The sequence below is a fragment of the Chiloscyllium plagiosum genome, chromosome 30, assembly GCF_004010195.1.
Source record: "Chiloscyllium plagiosum isolate BGI_BamShark_2017 chromosome 30, ASM401019v2, whole genome shotgun sequence".
Lineage (NCBI taxonomy): Eukaryota > Metazoa > Chordata > Chondrichthyes > Orectolobiformes > Hemiscylliidae > Chiloscyllium > Chiloscyllium plagiosum.
Genome location: NC_057739.1, coordinates 38,210,842 through 38,229,128, shown reverse-complemented (window position 1 = coordinate 38,229,128; position 18,287 = coordinate 38,210,842). Strand labels below are relative to the sequence as shown.

The window sequence follows — 18,287 nt, the reverse complement described above, 5'->3', positions numbered from 1 at the left end:
AACAGGACAGTAGGAACAGCTGAGCTGCTGTTGCAGAGAGCCAGAACGGATCCAATGGGCTCAACGACCGGTCTCTGTGCAATCAGAACACTCATGATTCCAAAATATATTTGCCTGAACTGATGTGGAATTCAATGCCTGGGGAATCAATTTGATTCCAGCCGGTAAATGCTCACTAAGGTCAGATTTCAGATATCTTTAGTTTGGAAATGTACGTCTTTGACGTTTGCAGATTTCACCCAGGCTTGCGATTTCAAGTTGAACAGAAACAAGGCGGACGCTTGGACCCTGTGTGGAGGAAGGAGGGAGCGAGAGACACATACACACATTGGGCGCAAGGAGCCTCTCATTCACTCAGCTCCACCAGCCATCAAGACAGTAACAGACTTAACATGAGGGCGTCTGCACGTCCGTTTTACTCTGAGCGGTACTTGTAGAAGGAAGGAGATTGGGAACAAAACAGAAGAGGGGTTTACACAAAAAAGCAGGGTAACTAAAAGCAGTAGATTGTTCAAGGTTTGCAGAGGTAGGGAGAGCCGAGGACGAGAAAACTTAACAGAATTGTTGAAGCTGATGGAAGCACAAGGATTATCCGGATTGCAAAGATGTTTGTTTTGACAGCTGATCTGAAGGGTTGTTCCCTTGCCTAAAGAGAAAGAGGGAGGGAGAGGTTTACATACAAGAGGTTTTCCTGCCAAAACATTTGAGACTTCAGTGCTGTGTCTCTGGATAAAGCTGGATGCAAGGCGGGCGCAGCTTGAACAATAACCCTGACCCCTGGTCAGTAGCAGGACTTCTCCACTCGGCTTCAGCTTGCGAGATGAACTCGGGCAGTGCCAAAGATTACCTTTCCAAAAGGGAGATACCTCAACTGTTCGAGGTAAGAACATGGGGAGGCAAGCAGGGACTTGGTTTGGATCATGCAGCTGACAAAAAATGTTTTTTTTCTCAAAAACCGCAGATTGTTTATTTTTGTCTCAAGCCTTTTCAAGAGACTTTCCCTCCCCCTTGACTATTTGGAAAGGTTGTGTCTAAGTCCCAGAATGTAGCAAAACCTGTATTTCCAGGCAGTGATAGTCGGGGGTGGGGGGGAAGGTGGGAGCGGGAATCTGTACATTGCAAAAATGCAGGGAAATTTCTGTAAATATGGTGCCAGTGGGTCTGTTTAGCTGTCAGTGTTGATGGATGGGCTTTGCTAACTGGTTGTTCAGATGAGATGGGGTGTCTTTTACACCACTCACCATGAACTTGCTGTGGTTGAAATGAGAGAGCATTTTGGACCCTTACATCTATATTTTTTGGGGAGACAATGGTTTCTGAAGGGGAGGACATTTGGAGGTATCTCTTATGAGTGTGAGAATGGATGGAGGTTCTGCCTGGGCAAGGCATTCTGTTTGTCCGTTGTTCCCCCAGGCTTTTTATTTCTGGCACTAAGGAGCTGTTGTGTAGCTGGGTGGTGAGCACCAGGGTTGGGGCTAACTCTGAAAATGAGAGAGGGAACAGCAGCGAGCCATTCAGTCCACCGCACACTCCTTGCCTCTTTCCCCCCATCTCATCTTTTCCAATCTGAATCCAGTTTGTTTTCATCTGAAAGGTACCGTTGTTTGTGCCTCCACACCCTCTTCGGGCAGTGCATTCCAGAACACAACAGCTCGCTGTGTGACCGACACAAAGCCAGACCACTCCCAGGAGAGGTTTGCCAAAGATCTGTCTTCTGCTTACTGACTCTGCTTCAGTACAAACTGTTTACTCTTTCAAGGGCTTTGGACATCACTGATAAAGCAGGTCTTTGCTGTCCAACCCTAATTGCCCTGTTTTGCCTGAAGAAAGGTTACACCAGAAACGTTGTCTTCTCCACCTGCTGATGCTGCTGGGCTTGCTGTGTTCTTCCAGCCTCCTGCCTGTCTACCTCAGATTGCAGCATCTGCAGGTTTTTTTGTCTCTATGCTATTTCGGAGAGCAGTTAGGAGTCAACCACACTGCCATGTTAGCCAGACCACTTACGGATGGCTAATTCCTTCCTCCTAAAGGTCAATAATGAACCAGATGGTCATGATCATTTCATGTTGCTATTGCTGATACTTTGTTGTATACTCCCAATGTGATGTTCTGAATTGACAGGTCACCTACAGTGATGGGATTTGAACCCACGTCCCCAAAGCACTATGCCTGGGTGTCTGGATTACCCGTGCCATCAAATTCCCAACACACCACCATCCCAACACACCACCCATGTCCTTTAATCATAAAATATATCTGTTAACCACAAATTACATAATCGTAAAATCCTGCACCTGAGGTTGCTTCCTTTGTACTATCTGCCATGATCCATGAAGTCCGAGGAGATTTATATTCCTGGTTAGGGTTGAAAGTAGTTTGGGAGTCACCTTGTACCTCCCCCAAGTTTCCTTTATAATTATTGGCTGCACCTCACACTATCAGCTGTTCTGTAATCCTGTCGCGATATCGCTCTCAAATCAAAATGGTCCCATCCATTCCGCACCTCCAGTTCAGTTCTTCAGGATCCAGACAAACTCCACAGTGCAGGATTTTACGATTATGTAATTTGTGGTTAACAGATATATTTTATGATTAAAGGACATGGGACAAGATGCAGAGTTTGTGAAGCAATCAATACAGCACAGCAACAGGCCCTTCAGCCCTCCAAGCGAAGCAACAAGCGTTGTGTGGTCAGAGAAGATTTGATAGTAACTTTCTAAAAGGCAGCATTGCAGGGCTATAGGGAATGTGCAGGGCAGAAGGGTAGTCAGATCAGGTGATGTTCTTTGCAGGAGAATATCAATGGGCTCGTCGGCTGGGGAGACAGTGACGAATACAGTTTAATCCAGAGAAATGAGGGTGCTTGAGGAAGGCTAACAAGGGAGTACACAAATCACTGGTAGGAGACATAGAAATGTAGAGAACCAGGGACATTTTGGAGTATATGTTCACAGATCCCAGAGTAGGACAATAGGTAGACAAGATGGTTGAGTTGGTGCACAGGATACTTGCCATTATTACTCCTATATTAGAGCGTATAGGAGCTGGGAAGGGTATACTGGAACTGTGCAACACTCAAGGGGTAGGCCTCAGCTGGAGCACTGTGTACAGTTCTGCTCACCAGAGCATATGAAAGATGTAACTGCTCTAGAGAGAGGAGATTTCTGAGCAAGTTGCATGGATTGGAGTATTTTAGTTATGAGGAAAGATTGAAGAAATTGGGGTCATTTTCTTTAGAACAGAGGAGATTGAGGATAGGTTTAATTGAGGCATATAAAGTTATGAGGGGTTTGGGTAGGGACCCAGGTTTGATTTTAGCCTCAGGCGACTATCTGTGTGGAGTTTGCACATTCTCCCCCTGTCTGCGTTGGTTTCCTCCAGGTGCTCTGGATTCCTCCCACAGTCCAAAGATGTGCAGGTCAGGTGACTTGGCCATGCTAATTGTCCTTAGTGTTCAGGGGTGTGTAGGTTAGGTGAATTAGTCAGGGGTAAGTGTAGAGTAATAGGATAAGGGAATGGGTCTGGGTGGGCTATTCTTCGGAGGGTCAGTGTGGACTTGTTGGGTCAAATTGCCTGTTTCCACACTGTAAGGATTCTATGAAAAGTAAAAGGTAGACTAGACAGAAAGGCCCTGTTCTCCATAGTTGCATGACCAGGGCATAGTTTAGGGAAAGAGGCAGGAGGTTTAAAGGGGGTTTGAGGGGAATTCATTTCACCCAGAGAGTGGTGAAGCATTTGGAACTCATTGCCTGAAAAGCTGGCAGAGGCAGAACCCTTTGTATTTAAACAATACTCGCACGTGCATCTGAAGGACTGAGAACTGCAGAGTGGCAATAAGCTTGATGGCTGCTTGTAGACCAGCATTTAAATGTGGGCCAAATGGCCTCCTTCCATTCTGTAAATCTGTGACTCAAGGCATGATAGGCTTCTTCAATGCTGTCAGGCTCCACGATTCTGGGCACCTGAGCCAAGCCAGGAGTGTTTCTATTTAAATATCACAGTGCTGAAGGAACAGCATCAGATAGAATTACACTGATGCAAGAAAGATGGCTGAGGTGGGATGTTCCTGGACAGCGAACAGCATCGAGGATGAACAGCTTTGTCGTGTTAGTGCTTATCATCCAAGTGTGAACATTTGGGGGAATTATCTGTCTGTGGGTTGTCTCTCACAAGCCAACATTAATCTATCAAGAGTTTCTTTTTAAAGACTTAAAAGTTTATATGCTGACAAAGAACCAATCCAGTTAAAGAATATACCACTGGTGATGGCGCTTTGGAAAGCAGCTTCTTTAAGGCTTGGGCTGGGCTCAGAGTTGACCCATGTGATGGTAAAGCCCATTATCACAGCAATCATCCTCTCTTGCCAAGGAGATGTGACTGTACTTAGGAACAGGAAATGTTGTTTCTCCCCGGTGGGAGAGAGAGAGAGAGAGCAAAGCTCTGGAGAACTCCTTCAGACTTATGTGGTTGCAGACATGTAGCTGCTTGAATTGACCACCATCGACATGAGTAAGTGGGGTATGTTGCAAGACAGTCATACAGTGCAGGTTTGAATCTGGTGTCCTGCTGTTTGTGAGGACACACCTGTTTCGGCTATAAATTCGAAGTAATATATTGCATATTCACACAAATTAAAATATTGAGTGGCAATAAGCAATTGGGTATAACAACGAAAGCTTCCTGGAAATGGCTACAAAAGCAGAGGCCTCTTTAAATTATTTTAGAAAATTCGTTCCTTGAGCAAGATTAAAATTGCAGATCAAACGACAACCTGTTAGTAAAGGGGATGGAGTGAAGGTTCATCAGAATGTCTCCCTACTTTTAAAGGAGAGATTGGATTGAATAGGCTGGTATTCTCTGGAGTTTAAGAGAGTCAGTGATGATCACATTGAGATGCCTGGAAGTCCCAGCAGGGTTAATGCTGACAGGCTGTTTGCCCTGGTCGGAGAGTGAGGAGCTGGAAACTCTGATAAAGAGTATTCTAGACTTGGAACGTTAGCTTCCTCTCTCTCTGTGGATGCTGCCTGACCTGCTGTGAACTCCAGCATTTTTTGTTTTCAGTACAGATTCCAATATCTGCAGTAATTTGCTTCCAGAGGCTTTTCAGAGCTGAGATGTGGAGAAATTTCTTCCTTCAGAGCATTGTGATCTTTTGAAATGTTCTCTCATAGAGAGCGCGGCTCAGAGGCTCAGTTAGCACTGCTGCCTCATGGTGCTAGGGACCCCAGGTTCACTTTCACCCTCGGGTGACTGTCTGTGTAGAGGTTAAACGTTCTCCCTGTATCCATGTGGGTTTCATCTGGGTGCTCTGGTTTCCTCCCACAAAGATGAGCAGGTTAGGTGGATTAGTCATTCTAAATTGCCGATAGTATTCAGGAATGTGTAGATTTGGTGGATTAGCTGTGGGGAATGCAGGGTTAGGGTAGGGGGATGAGTCTGGGTTGGATGCTCTTCGGAGAGTCAGTGTTGGCGTCTTGAGCCAAATGGTCTGTTTCCACACTTAGGGATTCGATGGAAAAACTGCGGATACTCATTGAGTATAATCAAGGCTGAGATCACGAGATCTTTGCTTACTGAAGGAATGCACAAAGAAATAGCGCAAAATCTTACTGAAAGTTGGAGTATGCATGAAGACTGACATACCTCCTCTTTCTTGTCGTAAACATCTCCCTAACATTTAAAGCACACTCTCCTAGACTTGGCTTCTGGGGACTTGGTGCTGCCAAACCAGTTCAACCTGGGACCATGAAAGCCTCCTCTCTCCACATCCACAATGTTTCAGGTTAATTGTGACAGTCTTGGTTCTGAATTGTGTTGGCAACACCAGAGGTTGAGAGCAGAGATTATCAGCTCTGCCATTCTTTGGCAAGATCGCTGCCTAACTTTAAATTTCAATCCTCATTACTGACAGATGGATCTCACGATGACTACTAGCTATGGAACTCAGGACAACTAACTGAATCAGGATGCAGAATGACAAGAACTGAGTGGCTCAGTGCCACGTATAATTTGTACAGTGAACAAACTCCAATAACTACTACACTTTGAACTCGGATGACAGTATGCTCTAACCGTGAGGTAGTAGTGATATTGTCAATTAATCCCGAGCCCTAGTTAATGCTCTGGAGTCCTAGGTTTAAATCCCACCACAGCAGATGGTGAATGATGAATCAATCTGAAATTAAAAGCCAGTATATTAGTGTTTATGTAACCAATTCATTCTTGTTAAAAACCCATCTATTTCACTAATGTTCTTAGGAAGGAAATTCCATGTAACTCCAGACCTAAAACAATGTGTTGATTTGAAAGGCCCCAGAAAGTTAATTCAAATGGATAATAAATGCTGATTCAACTAGTGACTCCACAAGCTTTTTTTTAAAATGATCAGTAAGTTATTTTAGTTTGGTTTTGTATTATATGCTTAATTTGATTGTAATGCAATTAATATAAATTAGCTTTACATAATGAACAGCAACAACAATACATTGCATTTACGTAGTACCTTTAACGTGACAAAGTGTCAAAAAAGCACCTACTTGGACCCAGCTGCTGGGATAATGAGGGTGATAATGTGGGAGCACTGGCGGTGGAGGAATCTGACCAACTTCCTGCCCTGATTCTCCACTGAGAATCCCTGCAGTCTCTGTGTTTGGATGACGGGTGAGACTTTAATTATCATGTTCCTTATTGTGTAAAGTCATTCTCACCTCGTGCCTGACCTCTGAGGTGAAGAGCAGCCATTTCGGGGAGGTGGCAGTGGTGGGGATGGGGGTGGGGAGGTGGAAGTGCTTGTGGAACTGCATTTCAGCGTGAGCTGTGGTCTGGAAAAGTCAGAGGAACATATTTTTGCTGCATGTGTGAGGAACTTAAGATAGGGGAAGGAGAGAATTAAGAAGGAAACAGATTAGTGAGCATTAAGAAAATATTTATACAAGCATGTGGAGTTATAAATTAAATGTTGATATTGTTATCAATGTGTGTCAGCTGTGGCTCAGTGGGTAACCCGTGTCTGAATCACAAAGCCCCAGGTTCCAGTCCCTCTCCATAACTTGAGCACAATAATTAATGTTGTACACAGGAGCAGGACCGACGGAGTACTGTCCTGTCACAGATGCCATCTTCTAATGAGGCACTAAAATGACGTTTGATCTGCCTGCATCGGTGGGCATAAAAAAAAATGACATTATTTTGAAGAAAGGGAGTTTCTCTGAGCTCCAGTATCTGCAGTCCTCACTTTCTCCTAGTTATCCCAGGTCTCCTAGAAAAGTTTTTTTTTCCCCTTTAACCAACTTAAGGAAAACAGGTACTTATGTCATTATGACTTTGCTGTTATAGGAGCATGTTATGTTGACTGTTCAAGAGTGACAAAACTTGGCAGTCAAGTGCTTTGATAGGCCCGGTGATCATGGAAAGTTCTGGATAAATGCATGTTGTTCTTTAATTATAACATAATATTCTGCACCAAGTTTTGGGAAATTCTGCATTTTTATTCAAACGTCATGTTAGATTACAGTTGATGCTTTTAATCACAGAATCCCTGCAGTGCAGAAAGAGACAATTTGGCCCTTCGAGTTTGCACTGACCCCCCTCCCCCCCCAATCAAGACCCACTCCACCCCTATCCCTGTGACCTGCATTTCCGATGGCCAATTCACCCTGACCTGCACATCTTTGGACTGTGGGAGGAAACCAGAGCACCCGGAGGAAACCCACGCAGGTACGGGGCGAACGTGCAAATTCCACACAGTCACCCCAATACTGGAATCCAACCCAGGCCCTGGGTGCTGTGAGGCAGCAGAGCTACTGTACTGCCCTATTTGTAACAGCTCATTGTGCATGACATTATTTCTTCCCTGGTTTGCTTTTTAATAAGGATGAGCGAAGGCAGTTCATTCACTGAAGGAAATTGAAATGAAACTAAATTCTGTTCAGTAGTTTTCAGGATTGAGCTTTTCTTTTAACTAATTCAATGGTTGTGTGCTTTGATAGCAGGGTCAGTATTTCTTGCCTACCCCCATAGTTAAGGTCTGGAATGCATTGTCTGACAGTGTGGTGGAGGCAGGTTCAATTGAGGCATTCGAGAGGGCATTGGGTGATTATTTGGGTAGAAATAATGTACAAGGGTATGGGGCAAAGGCAGGAGATTGACACTAACTAATGGTGCTTATTTGAAGAGCCAGTGCAGACATGAAGGGCCAAATAGCCTCATTCTGCAAACTGAGAGGCCCATTGTGAAAATAGAAAATGGCAGCATTAATCAGCAGGTGTGGCACCAACTGAAGAGATGAAAAAGCAGTGTTAATTTCTCACTCTTATATCAGAGCTTCAGAACGCACTTAAGAGTTAATCACATTACTGAGGGTCCTGGAGTGCCATCCAACCTAGCCCCAGGTAACAATGGCAGATTTCCTTTTATTCTTTCATAGGAAGTGCACATCACTGGCTCATCCAGCATTTGATGGTCTGTTCCTAATTGCCTTTGAACTGAGTGGCTGGCCCAGCCCTTTCAGAGGCGAGTAAGAATCAGTCTGTGGGTCTGGAGTCCCGTGACGACCAGACTAGGTAAGGATGGTTCCCTAAGGGACATTAGAGAAGCAGATAGATTAGACCATATAGAGTGTGACATGCCAGGAAGTGAGATCATGGCTGATATGATAATCCTCAACTCCACATTCCTGCTGATTCATCAACCCCCCCACCCCCCCTTCCCGATTCTCTAACTGATTTAAAATCTGTCTATTACAGCCTTCGGACGGCCGATGAAATTCGTATAAAAAGTGTGCTGCTGCTCCTCAGATGCTGCCTGACCTGCTGTGCTTTTCCAGCTCCACACTTTCCAATTCTGATCTCCTGCATCTGCAGTCCTTTGTCCTAGATGGTAGTTTTGTGGCTTCATTACCGAGAGTAACTTTATATTCCAGATTTACAAACTAAATTCAGATTTCACAATGGCAGGGGTGAGATATGAGGCCCACATCGCTGAAACCTGATCCTGGATCTGTGGAAGACTGATCAGGACAGACAGTGTTGGAGAAGTTGAGCAGGTCTGACATGATCTGTGGAGAGAGAAGCAGCGACTCTTCCTTGGAAGTCAGTCTTCTAGATTCCTTCCATGGTTTGAAAGTGTGCCTCTCAATTCCTGGTCCAGTCTGGGAATATAGCCCCTAGGTTACCATATTATACCGAGAGTTTAGCTCAAACGTTCAGATTGTGAATTCAACAATTCTATACTTTCCTGTTGTTCAGCACCTTGTACACTTTTGGAATACGGTGGCTGTTATATGTCAGCAAAAGCTGCAGGCAGGCGTGTGCAGAGCAAGATCCCACAGCCGGAATAGGCAGCCAGTGCTTTTGAATGCAGAATGTTGGCCAGCAGTCTGGTGAACTCTTTCTCCGTTCATCTTGTTGCTACTCCCATCTAAAGCTTGGTAATGATCACAAATTGCCACCACCAGAAACTATCGGTGAGAATCTTCTCGTCCCATCCACCTTAAATCTGAGTTGGGATTATTTGGTAACTTTGAGATGATAATGAAACAATAGCCTTGCAGTTATATACCAGCTTTTGTGGCTGTGGGACAGCCCATTTAAAACAGCTTGACCAGTTCGATATTAAGATGATGTTTTTACCAGTAGAACGATCTCCTAGAACTGTACAGAAGAGGCTCTTTGGCCTGCCAAGTCTGTACTGCCAAAATATATTACTAGCTACACTAGTCTCACTATCCCGCACTTGCCCAACAGCCTGCAATGTTATGACACTTCAAGTGCTCATCCAAGTACTTTTTTAAAGATTGTGAGGTTTCCGGCCTCAACCTTCCCTCCAGGCTGTACATTCCAGACCCTCACCATCCTCTGGATGGAACTTTGCCTCAAATCCTCTCTAATCCTCCTGTCTTTCACTTTTAAATGATACCCCCTTGTTTTTGACCCTTTGACTGAGGGGAACAGCTGCTTTCTATTCACTCTGTCCGTTTCCCTCATAATCTCTGTCAGGTCCCCCTGTCAACTGCCTCTGCTCTATAAAGAAAACAGACGGAGTTTAGCCAGCCTCTCTTCATCACTGAAGTGCTCCATCCCAGACAACATCTCGGTGAATCTCCTCTGCAGCCTCGCCAGTGCAAACACACCTCAAACTCAAGATAGTTACAGAATAAGAGGACACTCATTTAAGACTGAGATATGAAGGAATTTCATCTCCCAGAGGACAGGGAATATCTGGAATTCTCTATCCCATAGAGTTGTTGAGGCTAGATCTCAGAAAGTGCGAAGAAGAGGTAGGTAGGTATTTGAAATTCAGGTTGATAAGGAGCTGATTGAGGCCTGCAATAGTGAACCTGCATTCTCTCAAGTTTAACAACATCCTTCCTGTAAGGAGTCTCCACTGTGCACTGAAAGTACACATGTTGTCAGTCATGCTTTTGATGTATAAATAGAAATTGATTTGAAAATGAACTACAATCAAAAACTTGCCTCATGAAGAGCTGAAGATGACAAGCAAGCCAATGTGTAAAATATCCACACTTCATAACAGTACACAATAATTATAGAATGGCGAGAGTGGTTTGAGGGGCTGAATGGCCATCTCCTGCTCCTATTTCTTATGTTCTAACCCAAAGCACTTTACAGTCTTTGAAGCACTCTTTGAAAGTAGAAAACATGGAAGATAGTTATGCAAGACAAATGCCACAAGCAGCAATGTGTCAATAACAAACTAATCTCCTTCTGTGGTGATGATTGAAGAATAAACACTGACATGAACACCAGGCAGAGTGCCTCTGCTCATTCTGCAAAATAGTCTCCAGGGGTCTATTGTTGGGAGAGACCTGGGAGACCACACAGGACCTTTATTTAACCTCTCATCCTGGGGGCCTCTTGTGGTAGTGCACTTACTCCTGGACCAGGAGAGCCTGATTCAAGTCCCATCGGCTCCAGAAGCCATAGTCATACAGCACGGAATTGGACCCTTTGATCCAATTCATCTGTGCCAACCAGACATCCCAAACTGACCTAATCCCACTTGCCAGCAGTTGGCCCATGTCCCTCTAAATCCTTCCCATTCATATACCATTCCAGATCTATTTTAAATGTTTTAATTTTACCAGTCTCCATCACTTCCTCTGGCAGCTCATTCCAAATACATACCACCCTCTGCATGAAAAAGGTACCCCTCAAGCCCTTTCTATATCTTTCCTCTCACCTTAGACCTATGCCCTCTTGTTTCTGACTCTCCCACCTTAGGATAAAGACCTTGGCTTTTCCATGTCCCTCATGATTTTATAAACTTCTATACGGTCACCCCTCAGCCTCCAACGCTGCACGGTAAAAAGCCCCAGCTTATTCAGCCTCTCTCTATAGCTCGAACTCTCTAGTCCCAGGAACATCCTTGTAAATCTTTTATGTGTTCTCTCAAGTTTAATAACGTCCTTCCTGTAAGGGGTCTCCACTGTGCTCTGAAAGTACACATATTGTCACTCATCCTTCTGATATATAAATAAAAATTGATTTGAAAATGAACGACAATAAAAAAAGATTTCCACGTGAAGAGCTGAAGATGACAAGCAAGCCAATGTGTAAAATCTCCACACTTCATAACAGTACACAAACAATCCAGAGACGTACCAGGCTTTAAGGATCTGAATCTATAGAAGCTGGCATTTTGTATGTGTCTCTGAACAGGTTAATTAAGAAAAATAGATTCAATAAGAAAATGAAAATTAACCTCTCATCTGAAATACAGTATCTCTGCCTTTTGATTGACTCAGGGTTGTGGGTGTCACTGACTGGGCTGACATTTATCGCTCATCCCTAACTCCCCTAGAGAAGGTGTGACAGTTGCATTCCTTATAAGTGCACCCACAATGCTGTTATGGAAGGTGTTCTGGGATCTTAACTCAGCAACACTGAAGGGATAGTGATGTATTTCCAAGTTAGGATGGTGAGTGGATTGGGGAGGAACGTGCAGGAGGTGATGTTCCCATGTATCTGCTTCCCTTGTCCTTCTAGATGGAAGTAGTCCTATGTTTGGAAGGCACTGTCTAAGGATTTTTGGTGAATTTCTGCATCTTGCAGATCGTACACAGTGCTGCTGCTGAGTGTTGGTGACAGAGGGAGTTGATGTGGCCTGTACAGCACTCCCTCGGCGCTGCATTGGACTGCAGCCTAGACTTTGTGCTCAACTTTCCGGGTGATGGTTGTAATTAGATACATATGGAATCCCGGAACGTAAGCAGAAATGTCAAAATCCCACATTCTGTAAGAAAAATGGAATTTGATTCACTCAGTCTCATTAAAACAATGGGCCTGGTTTATAACATTCACTATGTATTCTCAGCCCTTTTTTGCCCGATTATACTGTAACCCTTTCTATTGCTTAGACCAGATGGTGTGCATTTTAAGATGTCGTTTTAATGTTCCCAGAATTTAAAAAAGGCCATTCTCTAGCATCGGTAATAAACTTTAGTATCAGTGACCCAGAGTTCAAAAAAGATGAAAGAACTGCATTCTTGTAGCACCTTTGTTGACTTCACGATGTCCCAGTGTGCTATACAGGTATTTTTAATGTATGATCATTGTTGAACTGTAGAAACTGTAACAACCTAGTTTCAAACAGCAACTTCAACAAACTGGGTTTCTGTTTTTAATGGTGTTGTCTGAGGGATAACCATTGACCAAGACATTGGACAGATCTCTCCTTGTATCCTCAAAGTATGGTGGTCAATTTTAGGAATGCCCAACATCCAGTCTCTGTATTCCTGGGATATCAGCTGTGATTCAATGCTGAAGTCTGTCGAATGGCTAATACACTCACAGTGGTCTGAATTTTCAGGGTAAGTGCTCCGTCTCTGATCTATGGTGAACCCCACTGACCTCAGTGAGTAGTCACACATCCACTGAAAGGATACAGGGATTGCAGTTTATAGCCAGAGGCTGGTCTGCTGTTGGAGACCTCACGCTTCAAGAAATGGATTTCCACTGCTCCATTCTAATAGATGCTGTGCCAATAACAAAAAGGAGAATGGAAATAATTTTCTGATAATTTCTTGCAATTAGCGAAGCAGCTGTTTTAATGTAAAGGGTGTTTTTGAGTTGATCTTTTTTCTCACCTATAATATAGTTCATGTGATTACACACAGAATGGGTGTGCACCTAATTCCTTGGACTGAACAGAAACATTATGTAGGTCTTGGAGATTGATGATGAATGGCGCTAACCTTTGCAAATGCAGCAAAGAAAGCCATCCAAGTGATTTGAAATGTACTAGGATCTGGTGGGGATGAAATGGGTTGATTCTTCAGGTTTTGCAGTGATGTAATTGCTTTGATGCATCACAGTGTCTTTGAGCATCTGAACATCGCAGAGTGTCAATGCTCCTGATTTCTAGCTAGCTTTCACTGGTGGGAAATGTGGGCTTGTAGATACTGGGTAAAGGAAGGATTGGGTTTAGCTATGATATTGTCCTCTCAGAGAGGACATGGTTGATAGGGACACTGGCTTTTCTAAGTAGAGCCGTAAAGTACAAAAGCAAGGAGGTTATGGTCAACCTTTATAAACCACTGGTTTAGCACCAACTGGAGCATAGGAAGGGCATGGAGGCACTGGAGAAGATAGAGAAAATATTCACTAGAACGATTCTGGGGATGAGGGACTTCGGTCACCTGGATAGGCTGATGAAGCTGGGCCTGCTCTCCTGGTAGAAGACAAGGTTTAAAGGAGTTTTGATCGAGGGGTTTGGACAATGTGGAGCAGTGGAAACTGTTCCTATTGGCAGAAAGGTCAGAGATGTAAGTGGCAAAAGAGCCAATGGCGACATGAGGAAAATCTTTTCACGCAGTGAGTGGTTAGGCTGAGGGATCCACTTCCTGAGGATGTGGCAAGGGCAGATTCCATATTCTTCAAAAGATAATTATCTGAAGAGGAAACGTTTGCAGGACTGGGGGTATAAGCTCAGATTTGGGATGAGTTGATTTGCTCTTGTAGGGAGCTGGCACAGACACAATAGGGCAAATGGCCTCCTAATGTGGTGGAGCCATTCTTTATAGGAACTGGGGTAGGCCATTCGGCCAATTGAGTGTGCCCCACCTTTCAATATGATGGTGGCTCATCGAATCCATCACTGCCTTTTACCCACCCTATCCCCCAACCCTATTTGACAGGAATAATTAAAAATCTATCAATCTGTACCTTAAACATACCCACACTTCCACAGCTCTCGATGGTAGAGAATTCTGAAGGATAGCAATCACCTGCGTTGAAAAACATCTTCTCATCCTGGATCTAAGTGTCCTCTCTGATCGTTATGAAATGTGCTCATTGGTGTTAGACTCCCCAGCCAGGGGGAAACAGCTTACCTGCATCTGCACTGTCTATCCCTTAGAGTATTTTGTGGGGTTCGAGGAGATCACCTCTCTCACTCGTCAATCTCAAGAGAATACAGGCCCAGTTTGCCCAATCTCTCTTCACTGTACAATCCTGGTGAACCTTTGCTGCATTTTGATTTTAGAAGTATTCTGTTCAAAGTTCAAATTCACTAATGGATTTTGGAGGTGTGCCCTTTCAGATATAACTTCACAGGAATCAAAGAGAAGAGGCATTGTTCAATTATAATCATCAATCTCATCCCAATAATGGATTTGTTGTTGTTGGTGGTCAGATTTCAAGGTTTATACAATGAGTGTGCAGTTACTGGATCTGATGGCTGGCATTGTGTGTGTGCTGGAGCTCTGACACATCATTTTTGTTGGTGGTTAGGGAATAATTTTGCTTCGTCATGAGCGAGTTAATGTGTTCTGTGGATGGATCAGGCTAATGGTTCAAATGGACTATCTGGAATCTCATATTGAGACTGGGTGTATGCATTTACATGGTCATGACCCAGGCCATCCTGGAGTGTTTTACAGCTAATTGGTGTTTTTTTTTCCCACAATGTGGTAACTTAGGAATGTGATCAATGGTTAGATAATCTGTTTTGTCATGTTTGTCGAGTGATAACTGTTAGCTGGAACTCCAGGGAGAATTTCCCTGTTGTTCTTTAAACAGGGTCATGGGATCCTTTGTGCTGAACTTGGAGAGCAGATGGAGTGTTAGTTCAATGTGTTCAGCTTTAAAACCAGTACAGCGCCTCCTCAGTAGTGCACAAAAACATCCGACTAGTTCCGAGAGTGGGACCTAAACCTAGAACCTTCTGTTACCACTGGGTCAGTCAGACAGTTATAGATCAGTCTCCCCACTGCCTTTCATAATTGTCTTCTCAAGGATTGGAATGGTGGCATATGGGTCATGAGTACCAGGCAACTTCCAAGCCCAGCCTTAAAGCCAGGTAACATTTTATCGATGTTTCAAGCTGACTCCACCCTATCTCATACAACTTTATACTGCAACAGGATTTCTGGCTTCACTTTGAATCCTCCCTTGGGCACCTCCTCTTCCTCCCCTGTTTATTCCCAGGATGTGTGGTGCTGGAAAAGCACAGCTGGTCAGGCAGCATCCGAGGAGAAGGAGAGTTGATGTTTTGAACATAAGCTCTTCAACAGCTCATTCCTGATGAAGAATTTATGCTCGAAACGTCAATTCTCCTGCTCCTCGGGTGCTGCCTTACCGGCTGTGCTTTTCCAAGACCACACTCTCGACTCTTTCTCTCCAGCACCTGCAGTCCTCACTCTCACCTGTTACCAGGATGTTTCTAGCTAAGTCTTGCTGTGCAACAACAGCCCGATGCAACTTGAGTTCATTTATCCGTTGGTTCTAGCTGCCAGTTCTGAATCGTCACTTCTATTTGCCCCATTTACCCCCACACTGAATACTGCTCTAACCTCACCTAAAGCACCGCAATGACAGAGTGACCGTTTCATGCATTCCTTCTTGGGCACTGTGTTCCATGGTGTCCCTTCTACCTCCACCTTCCCATTGGCATCCCAAGCTTGATGCCCTCTTTGACTGATCCTGCACCTCCTTACATCGCTGCCACCAACTGAGTGACACATGTTAGTCCCTCACTGTTTTCGCTACCCAGTGTCCATCAGTAGACCAGCTCATACAGTGTCCACATCTCCCTTCAGTATATCCATTCGCTTGTGGGAAGCCTCCTTTGCCGTCCATGAGCTTGTTATGGATGGTACAACCTGAATGGAAACCTGGCTGTTAGTTTCCATTTCCTCACCTGGCTGTGTGTCCCCTCCATCGTTGCCATGACAACTACCTTCTCGTCATTAGCCTGCTCCTCAGGCACTTCATCCTTGGATTATCTTATCTTCTTCCCCCCTCTCATCTCACTCCCTTATTCTCCACCAGCCAGCCACGTTTCACACTGCGCTGCTCTCTCAGGCTCAGCGACTTTGTCATCCTCAATTAATTCCCTTATCTTCATCACTGACAAAACATGTGTTGCCTATCCCTAACAGTCCTAAGCCAATGCAAAGAGCAGTTGAGTCAATCACATTGAAGTGGGTCTGGAGTCACATGTAGGCCAGACCACATAAAGTTGGCGCTTCCATCTCTGAAAGGCACTAATGAACCAGATCAATTTTTACAGTTGACAAAGACTTCATGGTGATCTTGACTGAAACAAGCCTTTGGTTTTAATTCTTTGTAATTGATTGAATTTAGATCACTGCCCATGGTGGGATTTGAACCCATGTCCCTGGAACATTTGCCTTGGTCTCTGGATTGCTAACCCAGTAACAATGCCACGGCACCACTGTCTCTTCATTTTGACCAGTATCCATCTCACCATGCCTTCTGTCCAGTGGATGCAGTGCCCTCCTATCCTCCCTTGATATTAACTCCCCTGCCCATCTCCATCTCTTTGAGCCTGCCTCCACATTTGGCCACTCTACTCCCATTGGATCAATCACCAATAAGGCCATTTCTTGTCACTCTTTCCCCTTACTGCTCCCAGGTCTCCTATTTATGTGTCTTACTCTGGAAAAACTCACTCCAAGTCACTTCAAACTAATCTCAAATCCCATAGGGCGGTACAATGGCTCAGTGGTTAGCACTGCTACCTCACAACCCTTCTCAGGTTTGATTCGCCTCTCAGGTAACTGTGTGGAGTTTGCACATTCTCCACGTGTCTGTGTGGGTTTCCTCCCGATGATCCGGTTTCCTCCCATAGTCCAGGTTAGGTGATTTGGCTGTGCTAAATTGCCCAGGGATGTGCTGGTCAGGTGGATTATCCATGGGAAGTGCAGGGTTACAGGGATTGGGTGGGATGCTGTTTAGTGGGTTGGTGTGGACTCGATGAGCTAAATGGCCTATTTCCACGCTGTAGGGATTCTATGCCTTCGGCCCTCCAAACAACACGCAAGTTTTGCAGTTCCTGATCTGCTCTGTCATATTTTCAGCTCCATAGTTCCTCTCTAAAGCCATTCTTCTCTCTCTCTCTCTCAGTCTGCTCATCCCCTCGTGAAGTGGCCCTCATTTTCACCCTGGGTGGAGTTGTATAGCTGGGGGTGACATCTCCTACTGTTGTTCCCTATTCGGTCATGGCCAGAGAATCACCTGCAGTGGCTTCTCTTTGAGAACTCACATTGTCAGCTCTGAACTCCCCCCAAGGTTCTATCTTTAGCCCCCTCCTATTGACATGCCTCATGAAGGAACACCATATGTACACTGACAACTCTAACTAACCATGACATCTCTCAGGTCCTCTATTAACCCTGCTTTGTTAGGATTCTTGTCCAGGTAGGCACAAATGTTCTCTGACTAACTATTGGGAGGATCAAAGTTATTGCCATCAGTCTCTTCCTCAGACTCTGTTCATCAACCTGTGCATTGATTCTTCCCTCTGTATGCTGTCTGAGACTGAACCAGATTATTAACTGTCAATCACGTAGTGATGCCGGTACCCATCACTGTAACAGTATTGTCCGTCTCTGCATCTGTCCCAGTTCATCTGCTGCTGAAGCCCTCAGCCATGTTATTAAGTTGAGATGTGTCTATTCCAATGCGTTCCCACTGGTCTTCCATCTTCTGGCCTGTGTAACCTTGAATTTGATTTGCTTTGATTTATTACAGTCGTTCCTGAAGAAGGGCTAATGCCCGAAACGTCGATTCTCCTGTTCCCTAGATGCTGCCTGACCTGCTGCGCTTTTCCAGCAACACATTTCCATCTTTATTACAGTCGTGTATACTGAGGTATAGTGAAACTGTTGCTTAAAAATGTGTTGCTGGAAAAGCGCAGCTGGTCAGGCAGCATCAAAGGAGAAGGAGAATCGACGTTTCGGGCGTAAGCCCTTCTTCAGGAAAGAGGAAGGTGTGCCAAGCAGGCTAAGATAAAAGGTAGGGAGG

The 18,287-nt window shown here is 44.6% G+C and overlaps 1 protein-coding gene across 1 annotated transcript in view; it reads left to right on the top strand.

Moving 5' to 3' along the window:
- The first annotated feature begins 359 nt into the window (after positions 1-359).
- The window catches only part of LOC122564928 (adenylate kinase isoenzyme 1-like), a 178,698-nt gene continuing 160,770 nt past the window's right edge, over positions 360-18,287 (top strand). Inside the window, exon 1 of the mRNA XM_043720421.1 lies at positions 360-880. Coding sequence (XP_043576356.1) covers positions 740-880 — 141 coding nt within the window. The 5' untranslated portion in view covers positions 360-739. The remainder of the gene's footprint in view (positions 881-18,287) is intronic.